Genomic DNA, 22,582 nt, shown 5'->3' on the forward strand with positions numbered 1-22,582 from the left:
TTTTTTTTAAAGTTTTTGTCATTATCATTTTTTTTTTATTTTGTTTGTCTATTTTCTAAAATTTATTATTATTTTTTTACCAGAAAAATATATTTGATTAAATAAAAACTTAAAAATAAAAATAAACTATGATTTGTTTTTTGGTGGTTCTTAAATTTTCCACAATACTGAATATATATATATGTGTGTATATATATATATATATATATATATATATATATATATATATATATATATATATATATATATATATATATATATAAATATATATATATATATATATATATATATATATATATATATATATATATATATATATATATATATATATATATATATATATATGTGTGTGTGTGTATATATATATATGTATATATATATATATGTATATATGTATATATATATATATTATATATATCATTTATAAATATATATGTATATATATATATATATAATATATACATATACATATATATTTATAAATGATAAATATACCATCATCAAGCTCCACATCATTCCATTGCTGCATACGAGTTCCAGATGGATTTTCTATTGTGACCTTTAGTTTACCTTTATGAGGTTTCAACTCAGCATTAACCACTACAACACGACATTTTACTAAATACCAACATAAACAATAAAAATATATTAGGAAATTGCAACATAAACCAGTAAATTAAAGTGTATATATGTATATGGCTTATAATAGATGCATCCATAATTATTCAAATGGTCATAATTTTCAAAGTTAATAAAGTTTTACTTTGATGAGAGAAATTGAAAACAAAAATTATCTGAAAAATAAACTATTCTACTACTAAGTTTACTTGATAAAAAATAAAAAATAAAATTACAATGTTAAATTACTTCACAATATTATCTTATCTATGTAGCCATTCTTGACAGCAACTTGGGTTCTTGTTGACACCCTTGCCACTCCAGGTTATCAACAAGAACCCAGACCCCATAACAAAACTAACTTTTAAATAAACTAGCTAACCTGTTTATCAAAATATTTAGTAACAGAAAACAAACTTTTTGATAGTTAGCGACAAATTTTTTGTGTATACAAAGTTATTAAGCAAATCATAAAAAAAAAAAATTTATAAAAGAAATATTTATATTAAAAAAACTCATATTTATTGTTTTACAACCACAAAATTATTTATATATTTTTATAAAAATATATACATTTTTTAATAAATAGTACTTGAAAATCTAAAACAATCTTTGCTTTCACAACAAAATCACTGATAAAGTAATTAACCAGAGTTATTTTTTTTTTTTTTTTTGCAATTTATTATACTTTTTTATTTGTTACTCACTAACTTTTAAAAAATTAAAAAAATTAAAAAACAATAATTAAAAAAAAAATTAACATAATTTAATTCATTTATTCAAATGCCAATAAAAGAAAAAAATTTGTTTATATTAAAAATTTTTAAAATGTTATATTCAATTTAATTATTTAATATTAAAAAATTCAAATAAAATAAACTTTCCACATTGTTTTCCTTAATTAAGTTAATTATTCAATTGAACACATTTTGCTGAAATTCAGTCTCATAAAACAATAAAAAGAATTGTATGACGTCAAATTCACTTTAGATTAATGCTTTAAGAATTTTTTATTTAAAACAAGACTTTTTAAAATGTCTAAAAATTAGCGGTGCACCAATGCCTACTTTTTGCTGATGCCGATTGGTACAGGCCGATGCATTGGCATTAGCCCTAATTTGAATTTGTACTCTTTAACAGTCAATTTTAATGCTTATTTACTAAAATTTGCTTAATGCTTAGTTAGTTGCTTTGCTCATTGTTGATTTAAATAAATTTTTGGAGCACTTAAAGACAGTTATAGTAAATAGTAAAAATGCAGCATTAGATGCACACTGATGATATCATAAAAAAACAGATTCTGAGGGCTTCAGAATCTGTTTTTTTATGATATCATCATAAAAAAACAGATTCTGAACACACACACACACACACACAAATTAGTCTATACAATAATTTTACAACTTCTTTTAAACAAATAGTATTTGATTTTGATCAAACATAAAGAAAATTTCAGACAAGTAATAAAAAAAGTACTTGTTTGACCAGGCTTGTATACTGGTTTATCTGTTTGAATCAATACATTTAATCCAAGCTTTGATACACTGATATATCTACTTTCATTTTTAAACACCCAAACTTGATTCCCAACTACACCATGACCTTCTATGTTGAATTTTAAAGTTGAGGGTGCATTATGATCAATGTATAATGGAAATGTGTTCAAAATTTCTAAAGTCATAACAAATAAAGTATATGAAGGGCAAAAAAATTATAATTTCAACAAACATAACTGATATAAACAGAAGAATAAAAAATAATATAAAAATTAGCAAAAAGAAAATTTTTAAATAAGACAACAAAGTAAGAATATAAAAAAAACATGATCTTGTGATACAAAATATAATTTAAAAAACATTTTTATTTTTTCATGTTTGAGTAAAGTTTTTTTAGTAAAATTGTAAACATATTTTTAAAAACCTGGTTGCACATTAAATATCTTTGTTAAATATATTTTTTCGTTACTGCTATCTTTTAAGGTTATATTTACAGCAACTGGATATAAGAAGCCAAAAACTGCAACAACAACATTTTCAAATGATCCAGTTCGAAACTGATTTGGAAAATATGTTATGTACCTCCTAAAATAATAAAGCTGAACAGCTATTAACTTAAACAAAATTGGTTAAGAGACATAATAAAATTTCTTTTTTATTGGTATATGTTTATATTATTTTGTTTTACTATAAGTAACAAAAAGGTGAGGAAATTATACCAGTTACATGGCTCAGGAACGATTCTTTCACTACAATTGAAATCTTCTGTCTTTACCTCTAATCTAAAATAAAATAATATATAACAATATATAAATATAATAAAAATTAATATAATAAATAAAATAATATATAAATTTTTTTAAGTAAACTAATTTATCAAAAATAAAATATTTTAGAAATAAGCAACATGCAATTACAATCAAAATAAAACAATACTAACACAATAATACTAATAGCAACAACTAAACATGTGTTAAGATTGTTTATATAAATAAAAAAGAATATAGTACATGTGTTTAGGTTGTTTATATAAATAAAAATAAGAACACCAAATATTGAGCCCTGGCAAACACCTATAGATATGGATTTATTTTTAGGAGAGCTATTGAAATTGTAATAAATTGAGAACAATTCAAGAGATATAATTTAAACAATATAAGAGCAATTCCTTTGATATCATGATGTAACTTTGATAACCAAATTTTATGATCTACAGTATCAAATACCTTCTGTAAATCAAAAAAAACTTCTACAAGTAATTGTTTTATTCTCCTTACATAACTCCTTACATAGTAACTTTGATACATGATTACATACCTCCTTTGATTTGATTACATACCTCCTTACATGTAACTTTGATAACCAAATTTTATGATCTACAGAATCAAATACCTTCCGTAAATCAAAAAAAACTTCTACAAGTAATTGTTTTATTCTCCTTACATTCTCCTTACATCTCCTTACATATCTCCTTACATATAAGTGGGGCATCTGGACACTTTATTTTCATATTTAGAAAAATCTGGGAGGTATCACATTTTTAGAAAATTAGACATAAAAAATCTGCTAAAAAGTCATTATTTTCGTACTTAAAAAAACTAAATATACTGACAGAAAGTTGAAATTTATTTAAAAAAATGTTCATATACCAACTTTTCAAGGTCTTTAATTTAATATTTATAAATAAACATTATTAGAATACACAAAGTTGGTCAAAAAAACATTTTTTATTAAAAATATTTCTTTTTGACTATGCATTTTTATTTTATTATAGATACCTAATATATAGAATCTATGGCTCCTCTTCTCTCTAAGGAGAAGAGAGAATACCATTTTAAAAGAAATCATGTACTTTTTCAAAAGATCATTTGTTGTTGCTGCCTTGAAAAGAACAACAAATGCGTTCCAGTTAATAAAAATTTGGAAGGTCTGGTTCAAGTGTTCTGTAAGCCTGAGTTTTCACTTAAAGTATTTGCCTACCCTACAGGATTATGCCCAGGTTGCAAGAAAAACTTGTATCTCTGTAAGGCTGGTAAAACTATTGCAGACACAGTTTCTTTAAAATGGAAAAATTCTGATTTGTCTAACTTGCAAACCTCTAGAGATTGCTCAGTATTATGCAGTATATGCAGTCAAGGAAGAAATAGATTATTAAATAAAAGTATGAACTAAAAAGGGAACTAGCTCAACACTGAAACTTTGCCAAATATGTTTATGTGAAATTGGGGGTTGGTGCGGCGCGGGGCCCCCTGCATTAGCCACAGCAGGGGGTGCGCCAGTGCGGCGCCTGGACTGGGGGGGGGGGGATCGGGTGATCCTCTTTTAGGAGAGAAGAAAACCGAAGAATTTTTTTTATTCCCTGTTTTTAATGGTTTGAGTGATTTATAAAAGGTAGCTCGTTAAAAGTATGGTGACTAGGAAAATTTTTAAGAATTTTAATTATTTGATCTCTAAAAGAAGAAGAGTAAACTAATGGAAAGTTATTTGGCTCATGACCAGAATATAAGGGTTCGATTCCTTTCTCTTTATTTTTAAATTAAATATTTAAATTATAAAAATAGAATAATCAATAAGAGTAATATTAATAATATTATTATAATCTTTTCATAAATGATTAAATTTAAAATGAACTGAAACATCTTAGTAATTATAAAATAACATTATGAAAGTAAAGGCGATTGAAATCATAATTTTTTCTTTGAATTTACAAAATAAAACAGTTGATTATATCTATAGAACTAGTACTGTGAAGGAAATTAATAAATAATTTATATTAAAAAATGAAAATCATTTACCTTTTGTATAATGGGCTTATGAAAATATAATTAGCAAGCTATAAGGCTAAATAATTTATAAAGTTAATTATTCCCGAAACTTAACGATCTAATTGTGAATAATTTATAGAATGAACCAATAAATGATAAAAATTTTTCGATAATTTGCAATTGGCAGTGAAAAACTAATCGAGTTAAGAAATAGCTGGTTTTTCATGAAATTTATATAAGTAATTTTTTTTTAAAAAAAGCAGTTATTTAATGCAAAGATTATTTAACGAGTAAAAAACAATTTATATCCAACATCAATGAACCTTATAAACATTTAGAAATAAATTTATGATTTAGACAAAAAGCAAATAAGCTTAGAATCAGCTATATTTTAAAAATTACGTAAAACTTTACTTTAGAAAAATTATAATTTTATAATATAGTCAATTATTATCATTTTTGTGGAAAATAGTAATGAAATTTCTTTTAATACATTATGAAAATTTTAAAAGAGTAATAATATAAGCATTAGTAAAATTAAATTTATCCTATTTTTTTCTTAATTTAATAAATTGATTAAGGTAATTCAATTTCTCAATTTATAAGGAATATATTAATATATTTTTCAAGAAAACTTTAGTTCACATTTTGTAAAAATCTAAATCAAGTTGGGATAAATAATAAATTAATTTTTTCTTAAGGAACTCGGCAAAATAAAATATCGACTGTTTACCAAAAACATAGCCCTCTAAAATATTGAAGGTGAAACCTGCCCAATGATATAAAAATAATTATAATCTAATTTAAATAATATTAAATGGATGCAGTAACTCTGACTGTAATAAAGTAGCATAATTAGTTGTCATTTAATTGATGGAGAGAATGAATGGTTACACGAATTTTTCACTGTCTTAAGAAAAAATTTTTAAAATTGAAATAATAGTTAAGATGCTATTTAAAATTGTAAGACGAAGAGACCCTATAGAGCTTTACTATAAACTTTTTTTTTAAGTAATAATAAAAAATTATTAAAACTAGAAAGTTTGGTAGTTTAGTTGGGGCGACTGTTTTTTAAAAATAACAAAAATAAGCAATATAATAAATTTATTTATTGTATAATTAAACAATTTAACAATTACTATAGTAGGCTATAATGACCCGTTATTATAACAAACAATAAATAACGATTAATTGATAAAAGCTACCTTAGGGATAACAGGATAATTTTGTTTTAGAGTCCTTATCAAAAACAAAGTTTGTCACCTCTATGTTGAATTAAGATATCCTAATAATGCAGTAGTTATTGAAGGTAGGTCTGTTCGACCTTTAAAATCTTACATGATTTGAGTTCATTCCGTCGCAAGACAGGAAGGTTTCTATCTACAATTATAAAATTACTTTAGACTTTTAGTACGAAAGGAATAAAGCTTCATCTAGTTCATTAAAAAAACTAATAAAAAAATTTTGAAAGAATCTAAAAATTTAAAGTAATTATTTAATAAAGAGGGTCGATTAAGTAGATCAAATAGTCTTCAAAATTATTAGTATTGGTTCAAATCCAATACCCTCTGTTTATGAAAAATTTAACATTTTTAATAAGTTTTTTCACTTGTTTATTGTTTAATAATTTTATTTATAAAGACATTCCTGAAATAAATCAACTTTCTTTTCAGGAAAGTGCCTCATCTTGTAGTAATAATTTAATATTTTTTCATGATGATACTATGTTTTACATGGTAATTATCCTTGTATTGGTAGGATGATTATTATTTTCTATAATTATTAACAAAAGTTATAATAAATTTTTATTAGAAAATAATTTTATTGAAATTGTGTGAACATTAATACCTGCTATTATATTAATTATTATAGCTATACCTTCTTTATTTTTATTGTATTCTGTTGATGAAAATGTTGAACCTTCTTTAACTGTAAAAATAGTTGGTCATCAATGATATTGATCATATGAATATTCTAATTTTTCACCAAACATAGAATTTGATTCTTATATGATTCCTACTGCAGATTTAAATCAAGGTGATTTTAGATTACTTGAAACTGATAATGATCTTGTTTTACCAGTCAATACAAAAATTAAATTGATTGTTTCAAGTGCTGATGTTATTCACTGTTGAACTGTTCCTTCTTTAGGTGTAAAAGTAGATGCTATTCCAGGTCGTTTGAATCAATTAAATTTTATTATTAATAGACCTGGTAAATTTTTTGGGCAATGTTCAGAATTATGTGGTCTTAATCATTCTTTTATGCCTATTTCTATTTACTCTGTTTCTCAAGAAAAATTTATAAATTGATCAATTAACAAAACTTAAAATGTCTCAATTAGATTTATCTTTATATTTCAATCACTATCTTGTTTTACTATTATTATTATTTTTATTAATAATTTTATTAAGTTTAAGATTTTATAATTTTTTTTTGATTTTTAATATAAGAAATAATTTTATTTCAAATAATTTAGAGTCAAATAAAAATAATTTCAAACAATTTTCTATATTATGTAATATATTAAAACTATAATGTCTTCTTATTTTGATCACTTTTTAATTATTAAAATTTTTGGGTTTTTATTTGATTCTCATTTAGTATTAGTATTATCTGTATTTATAATTTTCATAGCTTTAAATTTTAGTTTTATAATCCCTTCAAGGATTCAATTGTTTTTTGAAATGATTATTAATCATTTTTTTCAAATTGTAAAAGAAAATTTAGGAAATAATTCTCAAATATTTGTATTATTTTTATCAACTTTATTTTTTTATCTTTTATCAATTAATCTACTAGGATTTTTTATTTTTACTTTACCCCCTACTACTCATATTTCATTAACTTTTGGATTGTCGTTTTTCATATGATTATCAATAATAATATTTGGATTTTTTAATTTTAAAAGCTCTTATCTAAGTATGTTTATGCCAACGGGAGCTCCTTTAGGTCTTTCTCCTTTATTAGTATTTATAGAATTAGCTAGTCATATTTCTAGACCTATAGCTTTAGGAATGCGTTTAGCAGCTAATTTAACAGCTGGTCATATCTTATTAGCTATTCTTTCTGATTTCATATTTAAAATGATATGTTTTTCTTCTTCTTTTTTAAATTTATTTCCATTAATGATAATAATATTTATGATTATATTAGAAATAGGTGTTTTAATTATTCAAGCTTATGTTTTTACTCTCTTGTGTTTAATTTATTTAAAAGATAGTTTAATCTTACATTAATGGAAAAACATTATCATCCTTTTCATTTAGTAAATCCTAATCTTTGGCCATTTTGTATATCAATGGGTGTATTATACTTAACCTTAAACACTGTTGCCTATTTTCATAAAGGATTTTATTATCCTTTATTATTAAGTTTTATTCTAATAATTTTATTCATGGTTTTATGATTTACAGACATATTTATAGAATCTAGTTTGGAAGGGGCTCATACTAAGTTAGTTTTAACAGGTTTAAAATTAGGTTTTATATTATTTATAATTTCAGAAATATTATTTTTCTTTTCCTTTTTTTGAGCATTTTTCCATTCTAGTCTTTCTCCCTCTATAGAAATAGGAATAAATTGACCCCCTTTAGGGATAATAACCTTAAATCCGTTTTCCATTCCATTATTAAATACTATTATTCTTTTATCATCAGGAATAAGTGTTACTTGATGTCATCATAGTTTAATTCAAAAAAACAGAAATCAAACTTTAATTAGTTTAATAGCTACAATTACTTTAGGCTTATTATTTACATTTTTACAAGCTTTAGAATATTTAGAATCTAATTTTTGTATATCTGATTCAGTTTATGGTTCCATTTTTTTCGTAGCCACAGGGTTTCACGGAATTCATGTTATTATTGGTACAATATTTTTATCAGTCTGTTTGCTTAAAATTTATTATTCTCATTTTACTAACTCTCGTCATTTTACTTTTGAAGCTGCATCATGATATTGACATTTTGTTGATGTTGTATGATTGTTTTTATACATATGTATCTATTGATGAGGTTCCTAACTCTTTCAGATTGGTATAATTAAAGTTCGATTCTTTAACTGTAATAATTTTCATGATCTTTGATTATAATAATTTATTAATATTTTCACTTGTAGTTTTTGTTATATTAAATTTGTATTTAAATAAATATAGTTTTTTTTGTTTAATACCATTAATAATTTCGTTTATTATGATCACACAATTTGTTAAAACAAATTCTTTTTTGTGAATTTGTATAATAATATTTATCATTATTTTAAATAACTTACATTTAAAATTAGAAAATCTAATCTTATACGGTTTTATTTTGTTGTCAGTAATAATAATAATACTGTCTAATAATTTAATAATACTATATTTATCTGTAGAGATTCAGACTTTTTCTTTATTAATTCTTATTGGTTCAAATAGAAACAATATAAAAAGTCTAGAAGCAAGTTTAAAATATTTTATTTTAAGCAGCATTTCATCCGGATTTTTTCTCTTGGGTCTTGCTTATTTATTTAAAATTTCAATCTTATTGGATTTAAATTTATTTAATTTTGTGTTTAATAGCACATCTTCTTTTCATTCTTTTGGTAACTCTATATTAATTCTTTCTCTTCTATTCAAATTAGGTTTAGCTCCTTTTCATTACTGAATTGCTGACATTTATGAAGGATCAGATCTTGTATTGATATTATTATTATTATCCTCTTTATGTAAATTATCTGTATTCATTATTTTATTAAAATTTAATAATAATTTTGATTATGCTTATGCTTTTAGGAGCATTATCAATAATCATAGGAACTATTGCTGGATTTAATCAAACTAAAATAAAAAGGTTAATAGCTTATAGTGGTGTTTCTAATTTTGGATTTATCATTATAGCATTAAGCTTAAATAATATAATAGGCATTGAAATTTGTTTATTATATCTTTTTATTTATTTATTTACAAACTTATTTATAATTATGATATTAGTATTATATAAAAATAATATAGAATTTATTATAGAATTAAGCGGATACCTAATGAATAATAAATTTTTAACAATTGCTTTAGTTGTAATAATTTTTTCTATAGCAGGAATCCCCCCTTTTTTAGGGTTCTTAAATAAATTTATTCTCATTTCTACTTTAATAAATTATAACTATATTATAGCAGGATGTTTATGTTTATTAATTACCTGTATTGGAATAGGTTTTTATTTAAGAATAGTAAAAATACTTTTATTTCAAAATAATAACTTTTATGTCTCTTGAAATAATATTATTTCTTTAAATAAAAATAGTTTATATTTGAATTTTATTTATTTAGGTTTTATTTTATATTATACATTGTTTTATTTATTAAACCCTAAATTTTTTATTTCTTTCTTAATTTATATATTAAATTTATAACATGATTTTAATTATAATTCTTTTACCTTTATTTAGTAGCATATTATGCGGATTATTTGGTAGATTTTTTGGTAATAAAGGAGCTAAATTGATTTCTTTTGTTATTATCATTATAACACTTATAAACTCTTGAATTGTTTTTTATGAAATTAATTTTAATAATAACTTTTTATACTATAATTTATTAAATTGATTTAATTTGGGATTATTAAGTAATTCATTTAATCTAAAGTTCGATTTAATAACCATTAACATGCTAGTTTTAGTTATCACTGTTTCGTTTTTTGTTCATCTATTTTCCTATTCTTATATGGAAAACGACCCTCATTTATCAAGATTTATTTCTTATTTATCGTTGTTTACTTTTTTTATGATTATATTAATATCAAGCTCAAACTTAATTCAACTTTTTATAGGATGAGAGGGGGTTGGATTATGCTCATATTTATTAATTAATTTTTGATATACTAGAATACAAGCTAATAAATCAGCAATTAAAGCAATGGTTATAAATAAACTAGGAGACATCGGATTGCTAATTGGAATAATATATCTATGAATTTTTACAGGATCATTTGAATTTAATAATATATTTATAATTTCTACTACTAATAATATTTCTATACTTTATATTCCATTATTTTTCATTTTAATAGGAGTCATAGGAAAGTCTGCCCAATTAGGGTTTCATATGTGATTACCTGATGCAATGGAAGGGCCTACACCAGTTTCAGCTTTAATTCATGCAGCTACGATGGTTACAGCTGGGGTATTTTTAATTATCAGAATGTCACCTGTATTTGAACTTTCATCTACTGTGTTAATCTTGATCATTATCATAGGAAGTTTAACTTCTTTTTTCTCGGCAACTATAGGAATGGTTCAAAATGATTTAAAAAAAGTAATAGCATATTCTACTTGCAGTCAACTAGGTTATATGATAATGATTTGTGGTTTTTCTTTTTATGATCTAAGTTTATTTCACTTAATAAATCATGGGTTTTTTAAAGCATTATTATTCCTTAGTGCAGGATCCATTATACATGCTATAAATGATGAACAAGACATGAGAAAGTACGGTGCTTTAAAAAATTTTCTACCTTTAGTATTTGTTTTTATAATTATAGGATCTATAGCATTACTAGGGTTACCGTTTTTATCAGGATTTTATTCTAAAGATTTAATTGTTGAAGTAGCATTGTTTTCAAATTTTTTATCTTTTTCTGTTTGAATTAGCATTAGTGCTGTGTTTATTACAGCCTTTTATTCTTTAAGATTAATTTATTATACATTTATTAAAAACCCACAGCAAAGTAGAAATAATTTTTCTAATATTCATGAAAGTGATTATAAAATTATTATTTCATTAACCTTATTAACATTATTTTCTATTTTTTCTGGTTACATGTTTCAATTTATAATTATAAAAGATAATTTTCCTAATATGATTTATAATATTAGTAAATTACTACCTCTTTTTTTTAGTATACTAGGAATTATTATAGCTACAATAATATTTACTAATTTAAATAAGACTTGAAACGTTATTTTTGTCAATTATTTTAGAAGTATTTATTTATTTTTTATAAATAATTGATATTTCGATATTTTAATAAATTACATTTTTTCTAAAAAATTAAGTCCTTTAGGGTATAAAATTACTTATAAACTTATAGATAATCAAATTTTAGAAAGTTTAGGACCGTCTTATTTTAATAAAATTATAGGTATAATTTCAAATAAATCAAGTAAAATTTATTTAAATTCTATTTATTCTTATATTTTAATTACGTGTATTTTTTTTATATTATGCATTTTAATTAATATCAAAAATTAAAGTCTATTTCTTAGGACTAGCAGGAATGCCTAGAAGATATGCAGACTTTCCAGATAGTCTACTTACTTGAAATACCATTAGTTCTTTAGGTTCAATTATTTCTATTATAGGAGTGGTTTGATTTATTTATGTAATTTTTGATGCTCTTTATTCAGAAGAAAAATTTATTTCTTGAAATAATTTAGACATTAAAAAGACTAATACTTTAGAATGATCACTAAATTGTCCTCCTAGTCACCATACTTTTAACGAGCTACCTTTTATAAATCACTCAACCCATTAAAAACAGGGAATAAAAAGAATTCTTCAGTTTTCTTCTCTCCTAAAAGAGGATCACCCGATCACCCCCCCCAGTCCAGGCGCCGCACTGGCGCACCCCCTGCTGTGGCTAACGCAGGGGGCCCCGCGCCGCACCAACCCCCCCGTGAAATAAACTTAGATCATAAAAAGAAAAACCACAAATTGCTTAATAATCCCAAATTAAATCAATTTAATAAATTATAGTATAAAAAGTTATTATTAAAATTAATTTCATAAAAAACAATTCAAGAGTTTATAAGTGTTATAATGATAATAACAAAAGAAATCAATTTAGCTCCTTTATTACCAAAAAATCTACCAAATAATCCGCATAATATGCTACTAAATAAAGGTAAAAGAATTATAATTAAAATCATGTTATAAATTTAATATATAAATTAAGAAAGAAATAAAAAATTTAGGGTTTAATAAATAAAACAATGTATAATATAAAATAAAACCTAAATAAATAAAATTCAAATATAAACTATTTTTATTTAAAGAAATAATATTATTTCAAGAGACATAAAAGTTATTATTTTGAAATAAAAGTATTTTTACTATTCTTAAATAAAAACCTATTCCAATACAGGTAATTAATAAACATAAACATCCTGCTATAATATAGTTATAATTTATTAAAGTAGAAATGAGAATAAATTTATTTAAGAACCCTAAAAAAGGGGGGATTCCTGCTATAGAAAAAATTATTACAACTAAAGCAATTGTTAAAAATTTATTATTCATTAGGTATCCGCTTAATTCTATAATAAATTCTATATTATTTTTATATAATACTAATATCATAATTATAAATAAGTTTGTAAATAAATAAATAAAAAGATATAATAAACAAATTTCAATGCCTATTATATTATTTAAGCTTAATGCTATAATGATAAATCCAAAATTAGAAACACCACTATAAGCTATTAACCTTTTTATTTTAGTTTGATTAAATCCAGCAATAGTTCCTATGATTATTGATAATGCTCCTAAAAGCATAAGCATAATCAAAATTATTATTAAATTTTAATAAAATAATGAATACAGATAATTTACATAAAGAGGATAATAATAATAATATCAATACAAGATCTGATCCTTCATAAATGTCAGCAATTCAGTAATGAAAAGGAGCTAAACCTAATTTGAATAGAAGAGAAAGAATTAATATAGAGTTACCAAAAGAATGAAAAGAAGATGTGCTATTAAACACAAAATTAAATAAATTTAAATCCAATAAGATTGAAATTTTAAATAAATAAGCAAGACCCAAGAGAAAAAATCCGGATGAAATGCTGCTTAAAATAAAATATTTTAAACTTGCTTCTAGACTTTTTATATTGTTTCTATTTGAACCAATAAGAATTAATAAAGAAAAAGTCTGAATCTCTACAGATAAATATAGTATTATTAAATTATTAGACAGTATTATTATTATTACTGACAACAAAATAAAACCGTATAAGATTAGATTTTCTAATTTTAAATGTAAGTTATTTAAAATAATGATAAATATTATTATACAAATTCACAAAAAAGAATTTGTTTTAACAAATTGTGTGATCATAATAAACGAAATTATTAATGGTATTAAACAAAAAAAACTATATTTATTTAAATACAAATTTAATATAACAAAAACTACAAGTGAAAATATTAATAAATTATTATAATCAAAGATCATGAAAATTATTACAGTTAAAGAATCGAACTTTAATTATACCAATCTGAAAGAGTTAGGAACCTCATCAATAGATACATATGTATAAAAACAATCATACAACATCAACAAAATGTCAATATCATGATGCAGCTTCAAAAGTAAAATGACGAGAGTTAGTAAAATGAGAATAATAAATTTTAAGCAAACAGACTGATAAAAATATTGTACCAATAATAACATGAATTCCGTGAAACCCTGTGGCTACGAAAAAAATGGAACCATAAACTGAATCAGATATACAAAAATTAGATTCTAAATATTCTAAAGCTTGTAAAAATGTAAATAATAAGCCTAAAGTAATTGTAGCTATTAAACTAATTAAAGTTTGATTTCTGTTTTTTTGAATTAAACTATGATGACATCAAGTAACACTTATTCCTGATGATAAAAGAATAATAGTATTTAATAATGGAATGGAAAACGGATTTAAGGTTATTATCCCTAAAGGGGGTCAATTTATTCCTATTTCTATAGAGGGAGAAAGACTAGAATGGAAAAATGCTCAAAAAAAGGAAAAGAAAAATAATATTTCTGAAATTATAAATAATATAAAACCTAATTTTAAACCTGTTAAAACTAACTTAGTATGAGCCCCTTCCAAACTAGATTCTATAAATATGTCTGTAAATCATAAAACCATGAATAAAATTATTAGAATAAAACTTAATAATAAAGGATAATAAAATCCTTTATGAAAATAGGCAACAGTGTTTAAGGTTAAGTATAATACACCCATTGATATACAAAATGGCCAAAGATTAGGATTTACTAAATGAAAAGGATGATAATGTTTTTCCATTAATGTAAGATTAAACTATCTTTTAAATAAATTAAACACAAGAGAGTAAAAACATAAGCTTGAATAATTAAAACACCTATTTCTAATATAATCATAAATATTATTATCATTAATGGAAATAAATTTAAAAAAGAAGAAGAAAAACATATCATTTTAAATATGAAATCAGAAAGAATAGCTAATAAGATATGACCAGCTGTTAAATTAGCTGCTAAACGCATTCCTAAAGCTATAGGTCTAGAAATATGACTAGCTAATTCTATAAATACTAATAAAGGAGAAAGACCTAAAGGAGCTCCCGTTGGCATAAACATACTTAGATAAGAGCTTTTAAAATTAAAAAATCCAAATATTATTATTGATAATCATATGAAAAACGACAATCCAAAAGTTAATGAAATATGAGTAGTAGGGGGTAAAGTAAAAATAAAAAATCCTAGTAGATTAATTGATAAAAGATAAAAAAATAAAGTTGATAAAAATAATACAAATATTTGAGAATTATTTCCTAAATTTTCTTTTACAATTTGAAAAAAATGATTAATAATCATTTCAAAAAACAATTGAATCCTTGAAGGGATTATAAAACTAAAATTTAAAGCTATGAAAATTATAAATACAGATAATACTAATACTAAATGAGAATCAAATAAAAACCCAAAAATTTTAATAATTAAAAAGTGATCAAAATAAGAAGACATTATAGTTTTAATATATTACATAATATAGAAAATTGTTTGAAATTATTTTTATTTGACTCTAAATTATTTGAAATAAAATTATTTCTTATATTAAAAATCAAAAAAAAATTATAAAATCTTAAACTTAATAAAATTATTAATAAAAATAATAATAATAGTAAAACAAGATAGTGATTGAAATATAAAGATAAATCTAATTGAGACATTTTAAGTTTTGTTAATTGATCAATTTATAAATTTTTCTTGAGAAACAGAGTAAATAGAAATAGGCATAAAAGAATGATTAAGACCACATAATTCTGAACATTGCCCAAAAAATTTACCAGGTCTATTAATAATAAAATTTAATTGATTCAAACGACCTGGAATAGCATCTACTTTTACACCTAAAGAAGGAACAGTTCAACAGTGAATAACATCAGCACTTGAAACAATCAATTTAATTTTTGTATTGACTGGTAAAACAAGATCATTATCAGTTTCAAGTAATCTAAAATCACCTTGATTTAAATCTGCAGTAGGAATCATATAAGAATCAAATTCTATGTTTGGTGAAAAATTAGAATATTCATATGATCAATATCATTGATGACCAACTATTTTTACAGTTAAAGAAGGTTCAACATTTTCATCAATAGAATACAATAAAAATAAAGAAGGTATAGCTATAATAATTAATATAATAGCAGGTATTAATGTTCACACAATTTCAATAAAATTATTTTCTAATAAAAATTTATTATAATTTTTGTTAATAATTATAGAAAATAATAATCATCCTACCAATACAAGGATAATTACCATGTAAAACATAGTATCATCATGAAAAAATATTAAATTATTACTACAAGATGAGGCACTTTCCTGAAAAGAAAGTTGATTTATTTCAGGAATGTCTTTATTAATAAAATTATTAAACAATAAACAAGTGAAAAAACTTATTAAAAATGTTAAATTTTTCATAAACAGAGGCTATTGGATTTGAACCAATACTAATAATTTTGAAGACTATTTGATCTACTTAATCGACCCTCTTTATTAAATAATTACTTTAAATTTTTAGATTCTTTCAAAATTTTTTTATTAGTTTTTTTAATGAACTAGATGAAGCTTTATTCCTTTCGTACTAAAAGTCTAAAGTAATTTTATAATTGTAGATAGAAACCTTCCTGTCTTGCGACGGAATGAACTCAAATCATGTAAGATTTTAAAGGTCGAACAGACCTACCTTCAATAACTACTGCATTATTAGGATATCTTAATTCAACATAGAGGTGACAAACTTTGTTTTTGATAAGGACTCTAAAACAAAATTATCCTGTTATCCCTAAGGTAGCTTTTATCAATTAATCGTTATTTATTGTTTGTTATAATAACGGGTCATTATAGCCTACTATAGTAATTGTTAAATTGTTTAATTATACAATAAATAAATTTATTATATTGCTTATTTTTGTTATTTTTAAAAAACAGTCGCCCCAACTAAACTACCAAACTTTCTAGTTTTAATAATTTTTTATTATTACTTAAAAAAAAAGTTTATAGTAAAGCTCTATAGGGTCTCTTCGTCTTACAATTTTAAATAGCATTAAAAAAGTAAAAGAACAAGTAGCTTCTTCCCTTCTTAAAGAAATTTATTCTGATCAAGGGCAAAGGAGCTCAAGCCATTCTCAGAACAGGTAAAATATTGTTAAATAAAAATAGCTGTTATGTACGTTCTTAAAATAACAGTTTATATTATATTAAGGAGGTAAAAGTATTCATATTACACTCGGTACTCGGGAAAGTGACCAGAGAAAGATTCCTTATAGTGAAGTAGATGTTTTGGTAAATACCTTAGGACTTAGTCAATTGAAGTCAAATGAAATGTTAAAAACTTTGAGGAGAAGCGGTGTAAAGTTTGAGTCAAACATGGAGAAAGCCCTGGATGAAAAAAGTAAACTACTTTCCAACTTTTATGTCACTGAAATATTATCAAGAAAAAGAAAATGATAATGACTATGCTACAGTGAAGAGACACTTGGTATATATTGAAGATATTACAGCATTTCTGGATTTTGTAATGAAATATCGAGGGCAGGTTCCACAAAACACATTTGTAAAGGTTGGAATAGATTCAGGTATTTATATTTAATTTATTTAATTTATATTACTTATGATATTTTAATTATCGTCTTTTTGAAAACTTGTTTTAAAAAATATTATTTGTACATATTTATATACAAATATGTATGTGTGTAAGTATATATATATATATATATATATATATATATATATATATATATATATATATATATATATATATATATATATATATATATATATATATATATATATATATATATATATATATATATATATATTATAGGTGGAGGATCACTGAAAGTTATAGTAAATCTGTTTGATCCAACCAAGGACAGGACAGAAGATAGCAGCTCCTTAGGATCATACTCAGGAGCAAATACGTCACTTGTTTTAGCTTATTGTGAAAGGGTAAGTGAGAATCATTCTAACATGATAATGATTGTGGAAAGATTAAAGATGCATGAATGCAAGTACTCATCTGCTTCTGACATGAAGTTAATCAATATATTGCTAGGAATTTCGGTGTGTTTTTTTTAAATAATTTTAAGATAATAAGACATATCATGGTAAAAACTATATTAGGAAAAGGTTTTTTTTACCCTACAATATATTTTTAATTGAATTATAATATAAAATTTTAGGCTCATGGAGGAAAGTATGCTTGTGCATGGTGTGAAGGTTCTTCAAAATTATTTGCTGGAGAGTTAAGAACATTTCAATCTTTGAATAATTACAATGAACTGTATTCATCTGCAGGATCTCCGGTGAAAAGAATGAAAGAATATAAGGTATAAATGAATAAATATATTGTAAATATTTTCGAAATTTATCATCCATTACCATTTTATCATTTTAAATAGGATAAAAAAAATTTATTTCCATATATTTAGAATGTCATTAATCCTTGTCTGCTTAAGATAGAAGACAAATCCCTAAGTATAATAAGAGAGATTCCATTACCAGAACTTCACCTTCTGATGGGATTTGTTAACCATGTGGCAGCATTTATAATGCAACTTTGGCCTGGATTTAAAGATTGGGTCAAGAGCATTGGATGCCTTCGAAAAGGTTACCATTGAGGAACATTTGAAGGAAACACGTGTAGAGAGATACTTAAAAGTTGCGACAAACTTGAGTTGATAATGCCTGTTGAACTGTATCCTCTCTTAGAAACAATGAGAAAATTTAATAAGGTTGTTCATGGTGTCTTTGACTATAAACTTGACCCAAACTATTCAATTTTAATTGAAAGTTTTACACAAAGCTATAAGGATGCGCAAGACTATTGCAGAGAGGTAATTGCTGTTTTCTTTACCCTTTGTATTTAAAACCAAGTTATTGATAAACATATTTATAGTAAGCTTTTTTAGTTTTTAGGTAAAAAGCTCACGGTTACTTGGAAAGTACATGCTGTAACAGCACATCTGGAAACATTTGTTGATTTGAGTGGCCTTTCCCTAGGGCAGTTTAATGAGCAGACATCTGAATCTTGCCATTCCAAGATAAAAGTGTAATAAACAGGTTTGGAGTCTCGCAGTACAGCAACAAACATAAGGAAAGAAGCAAAAGAATTGCTGAAGTGTTCTGTTCAAATAATTTATAAGTTATTGAACATTAATTGTACATGAAAACATAAACATTATTGAAATCTTTAGTTAAAAAATTTGTATATTTATTTAAAAAAAAAATTATAAATATATTAGTACAAACAGTTTTTGAAATATTTTATTTATTATTTATTATATTATTATTATTTATAATATATAGACAGACTCTTATTACTATATGAAATAATTTTAGCAACATTTCGTAAAAAGAAGTTTTTATTTTATAATTTATAAATAAACCATTTTAAAAGTGTCAACATACGAAGTTTATATATTTAAAGTCATGGCACCACGTGCTCATTTTGATTCTAACGACAATACTGACAACTTATAAAATATTCGTCGGAAACTGATAACCAATTAAATTTCTGATATGATAACCAATTAAATTTCGTTTTCGGAACACTGATTAGGCACCGCAAAGTTCGTTTAACTTCGATATTTAAAAATAAACAAAGTCGAATAGCGAATATTCTTCTTCGGTTAAGTTTAAGGAATAGTACGATTCATTAACCGAATAGTATGAACTCGTACTACTCGGACCCCATTCGGATTCTAGAATCCCTCAACTTCAGGGTTCTGAGGGGTTCCGCGTTAGGAACCTCTTTGGTTTGAGGTTTCTAATCTCTAGTAATTTTAAAACATGCACAATTTAAGTATTATAATATGATTTGATTGGAAAACCATTTTTTTATATCCATATTACTTCATTTATTATAGGAGGTCATAATATTTGCCAATTTTTGTATAACTATTTTTGCCACAGATACCCAAGTTAAAAAATAAAAACAAGCATAAGAACTTGTTTTCTAAAATATTATTTTTAGGTAAAATAAAATGCTATGGAGCTTATGTGATGAAATTTTTGTGTTTAAGTTTCTATATTTTGTAACTAATTTTTTCAACTACGCAATGATTTACTTTAACTATATAATAAACGTCAATCGCTTCTTTAATTACGTAATGTCAAAAACGTTGCGATGTTTTCAAAAACAAAATTGACCTTTGCCCTTAGGGATCGTCCATAAAGTACGTACGCTCGGAGAGGAAGAGGGGGTCTGCAAATGGCGTATATGAGATGGGGGGGGGGGCAGTAGGTCAATTATAAAATATGGACAATTAAAATAAATATCATAAAGTATTACTCTGAATTAAAAAAATATCATAAAATATTGGGCTGGTAGGTTTAAAACGTAGGTACTTTTAGGGAGGTAGAGGGTACTCAAAAAATCGTATAGCGATATACGAGGGGGAAGGAGGTGTTGGCGAAAAAAAAGCGTTCGTACTTTTAGGACGACCCCTTATTATTATTTCACTCGATGCATTATGGTATTTGTATGTACAGAAAAATCAAAAACTCGCAATTCATTGTTTTTTTTTATTTTTTTTTATTTCGTGGCTTGCATAGATAATAGTTTTCTCTCTTTCATTTACGCTGAAAATTTTTATAAATCTTATTATCTGCGCAGGAAAATAATTGCATTGTAATGTAAACAAATATTTCAACGCAGTTGTAGTTGAATTTCGTTAGAGAAGCTTTTTTGAAATATATTTTACAAGTTTACATAAGTAAAAGAATATATGATTAACTCTATAAATATTACTACTGGTTCTAGCTTTTTTAAAAACCTTTGCATTCCGCCAAATGTAACAATTTGTACTATTACAAACGAGGAATTTAACCCTTTAGCGCCCCGTGTAGCAGATCTGCTACATAACTTCAGAAACCTTTTATGGCCACCCTGTCAACACAGTGATCTCAAAAACACCTTTTGTAGCATATTTACAACATATTTTTGTTGGTCCGATTTAGCAAGGTTAATATAATTGGATAATCAAGGCATAAAAACACATCAAAATCGTCTTTTTAAAAATCGGGTGATTGTTGTCAGGCAAGGTATTTTCAAAGTAAGTTTTTGCCTTTTTTTTTATGAATATTGAAGCTTATTTGCTTATTTTATTGTAAATTAATAATACATGTAAGTTTTAGAAGTATTTAAGAGAGTTTTCTCTTTTTGAAACTACCACAAAATGCTATTTGAATTTATATGTATCATATATGCTACTATGGACTTTTTAAGTATACATTGTTACCAATATATATATATATATATATATATATATATATATATATATATATATATATATATATATATATATATATATATATACATATACATATATATATGTATATATGTATATGTATATATATATATATATATATATGCACATATATTGTTCTTCTTTAGATGAATAAAAATAAAAAATTAAATATTGAAGATGCTCTCGCATTTATTCTTGATGGTGAAAGTGATTTTGAGGATCTTAGTGAGTCAGACTCTGAATTTGAATCTGATGTTTCAACTGCAGTTGTAAGCAATACTAAGGTTGTGCATGATGACAACAATGACAACATTATTTTTCCAATCGGAGTCTCTTACCCAGGAAAGTAGTACACGTGATGATATGCTCTATTCCAACTCTTCAGCCCCACTCCCAAAAAAATCCAAAATAGTCAACAACAAAAAACAAAAAAAAGCAAGTTTACCACTTTGGAAAAAGGTTACACTAGATAATGATTTGATTGGTGATATTGCTTTTCAAGAGGTACCTATTGAACCTATTCCGGACGAAACTACTACTCTATACGAATATTTTAAAATGTTTGTTGATGACAATCTTATAGACATTATTGCTGAACAATCTAGTTTATATAGTTGCCAGTCATCAGGTACAAATATTTCTGTCACATCGAATGAAATAGAGTCTTTTATTGGTGTTTTTTTTCGTATGGGTCTTGTAAAACTACCATCTGTGAGATCTTATTGGGAAACCTTTATGAATTATGATGGAGTAAGTTCAATATTATCAAGGAATAGATTTCTTTCTATCCTCCGCTATTTACACTTTGTTGACAATCTAAACGTAACAGATGAAGTAAAGAAAAATGATCGGGCTTGGAAATTAAGACCTTGGTTGGAAAAACTGCGAGAAAATTTCTTAAAAGTTTCTCCTGAGGAAAATCAATCAGTTGATGAGATAATGGTTCCCTTCAAAGGAAGGTCATTTTTGAAGCAATACCTTCCAAAAAAACCCAATAAATGGGGGTTCAAACTTTGGGCTAGATGTGGTGTCAGTGGGTATTTGTATGACTTTGATTTATATCAAGGAAAAGAAATAAAAAAGAAAGATGAAGTTTCTCCTCATGGTGTCGGGGCATCTGTTGTAATTAAAATGACCTCAACTTTGCCAAAAAA

General features: G+C 24.4%; 2 protein-coding genes across 2 annotated transcripts in view; one reads left to right on the forward strand and one right to left on the reverse strand.

Annotated features, from left to right (window-relative positions):
• LOC100207395 (pregnancy zone protein) overlaps window positions 1-22,582 on the reverse strand; it is an 85,737-nt gene that overhangs the window by 48,972 nt on the left and 14,183 nt on the right. The window contains exons 2-5 of the mRNA XM_065816353.1: window positions 2,834-2,896; window positions 2,539-2,699; window positions 2,095-2,289; window positions 496-618 (exon numbers count right to left, since the gene is read on the reverse strand). Coding sequence (XP_065672425.1) covers window positions 496-618; window positions 2,095-2,289; window positions 2,539-2,699; window positions 2,834-2,896 — 542 coding nt within the window. The remainder of the gene's footprint in view (window positions 1-495; window positions 619-2,094; window positions 2,290-2,538; window positions 2,700-2,833; window positions 2,897-22,582) is intronic.
• LOC136090356 (uncharacterized) lies at window positions 12,672-19,012 on the forward strand. The gene is made up of 7 exons (XM_065816947.1): window positions 12,672-12,756; window positions 16,242-16,322; window positions 17,381-17,569; window positions 17,613-17,753; window positions 18,002-18,126; window positions 18,360-18,506; window positions 18,609-19,012. The coding sequence occupies exons 1-7, from the start codon at window positions 12,672-12,674 to the stop codon at window positions 18,795-18,797; spliced, it is 957 nt and encodes a 318-aa protein (XP_065673019.1). The 3' UTR covers window positions 18,798-19,012.

The sequence above is a fragment of the Hydra vulgaris genome, chromosome 13 (assembly GCF_038396675.1).
Source record: "Hydra vulgaris chromosome 13, alternate assembly HydraT2T_AEP".
In the NCBI taxonomy this organism is placed as follows: Eukaryota; Metazoa; Cnidaria; class Hydrozoa; order Anthoathecata; family Hydridae; genus Hydra; species Hydra vulgaris.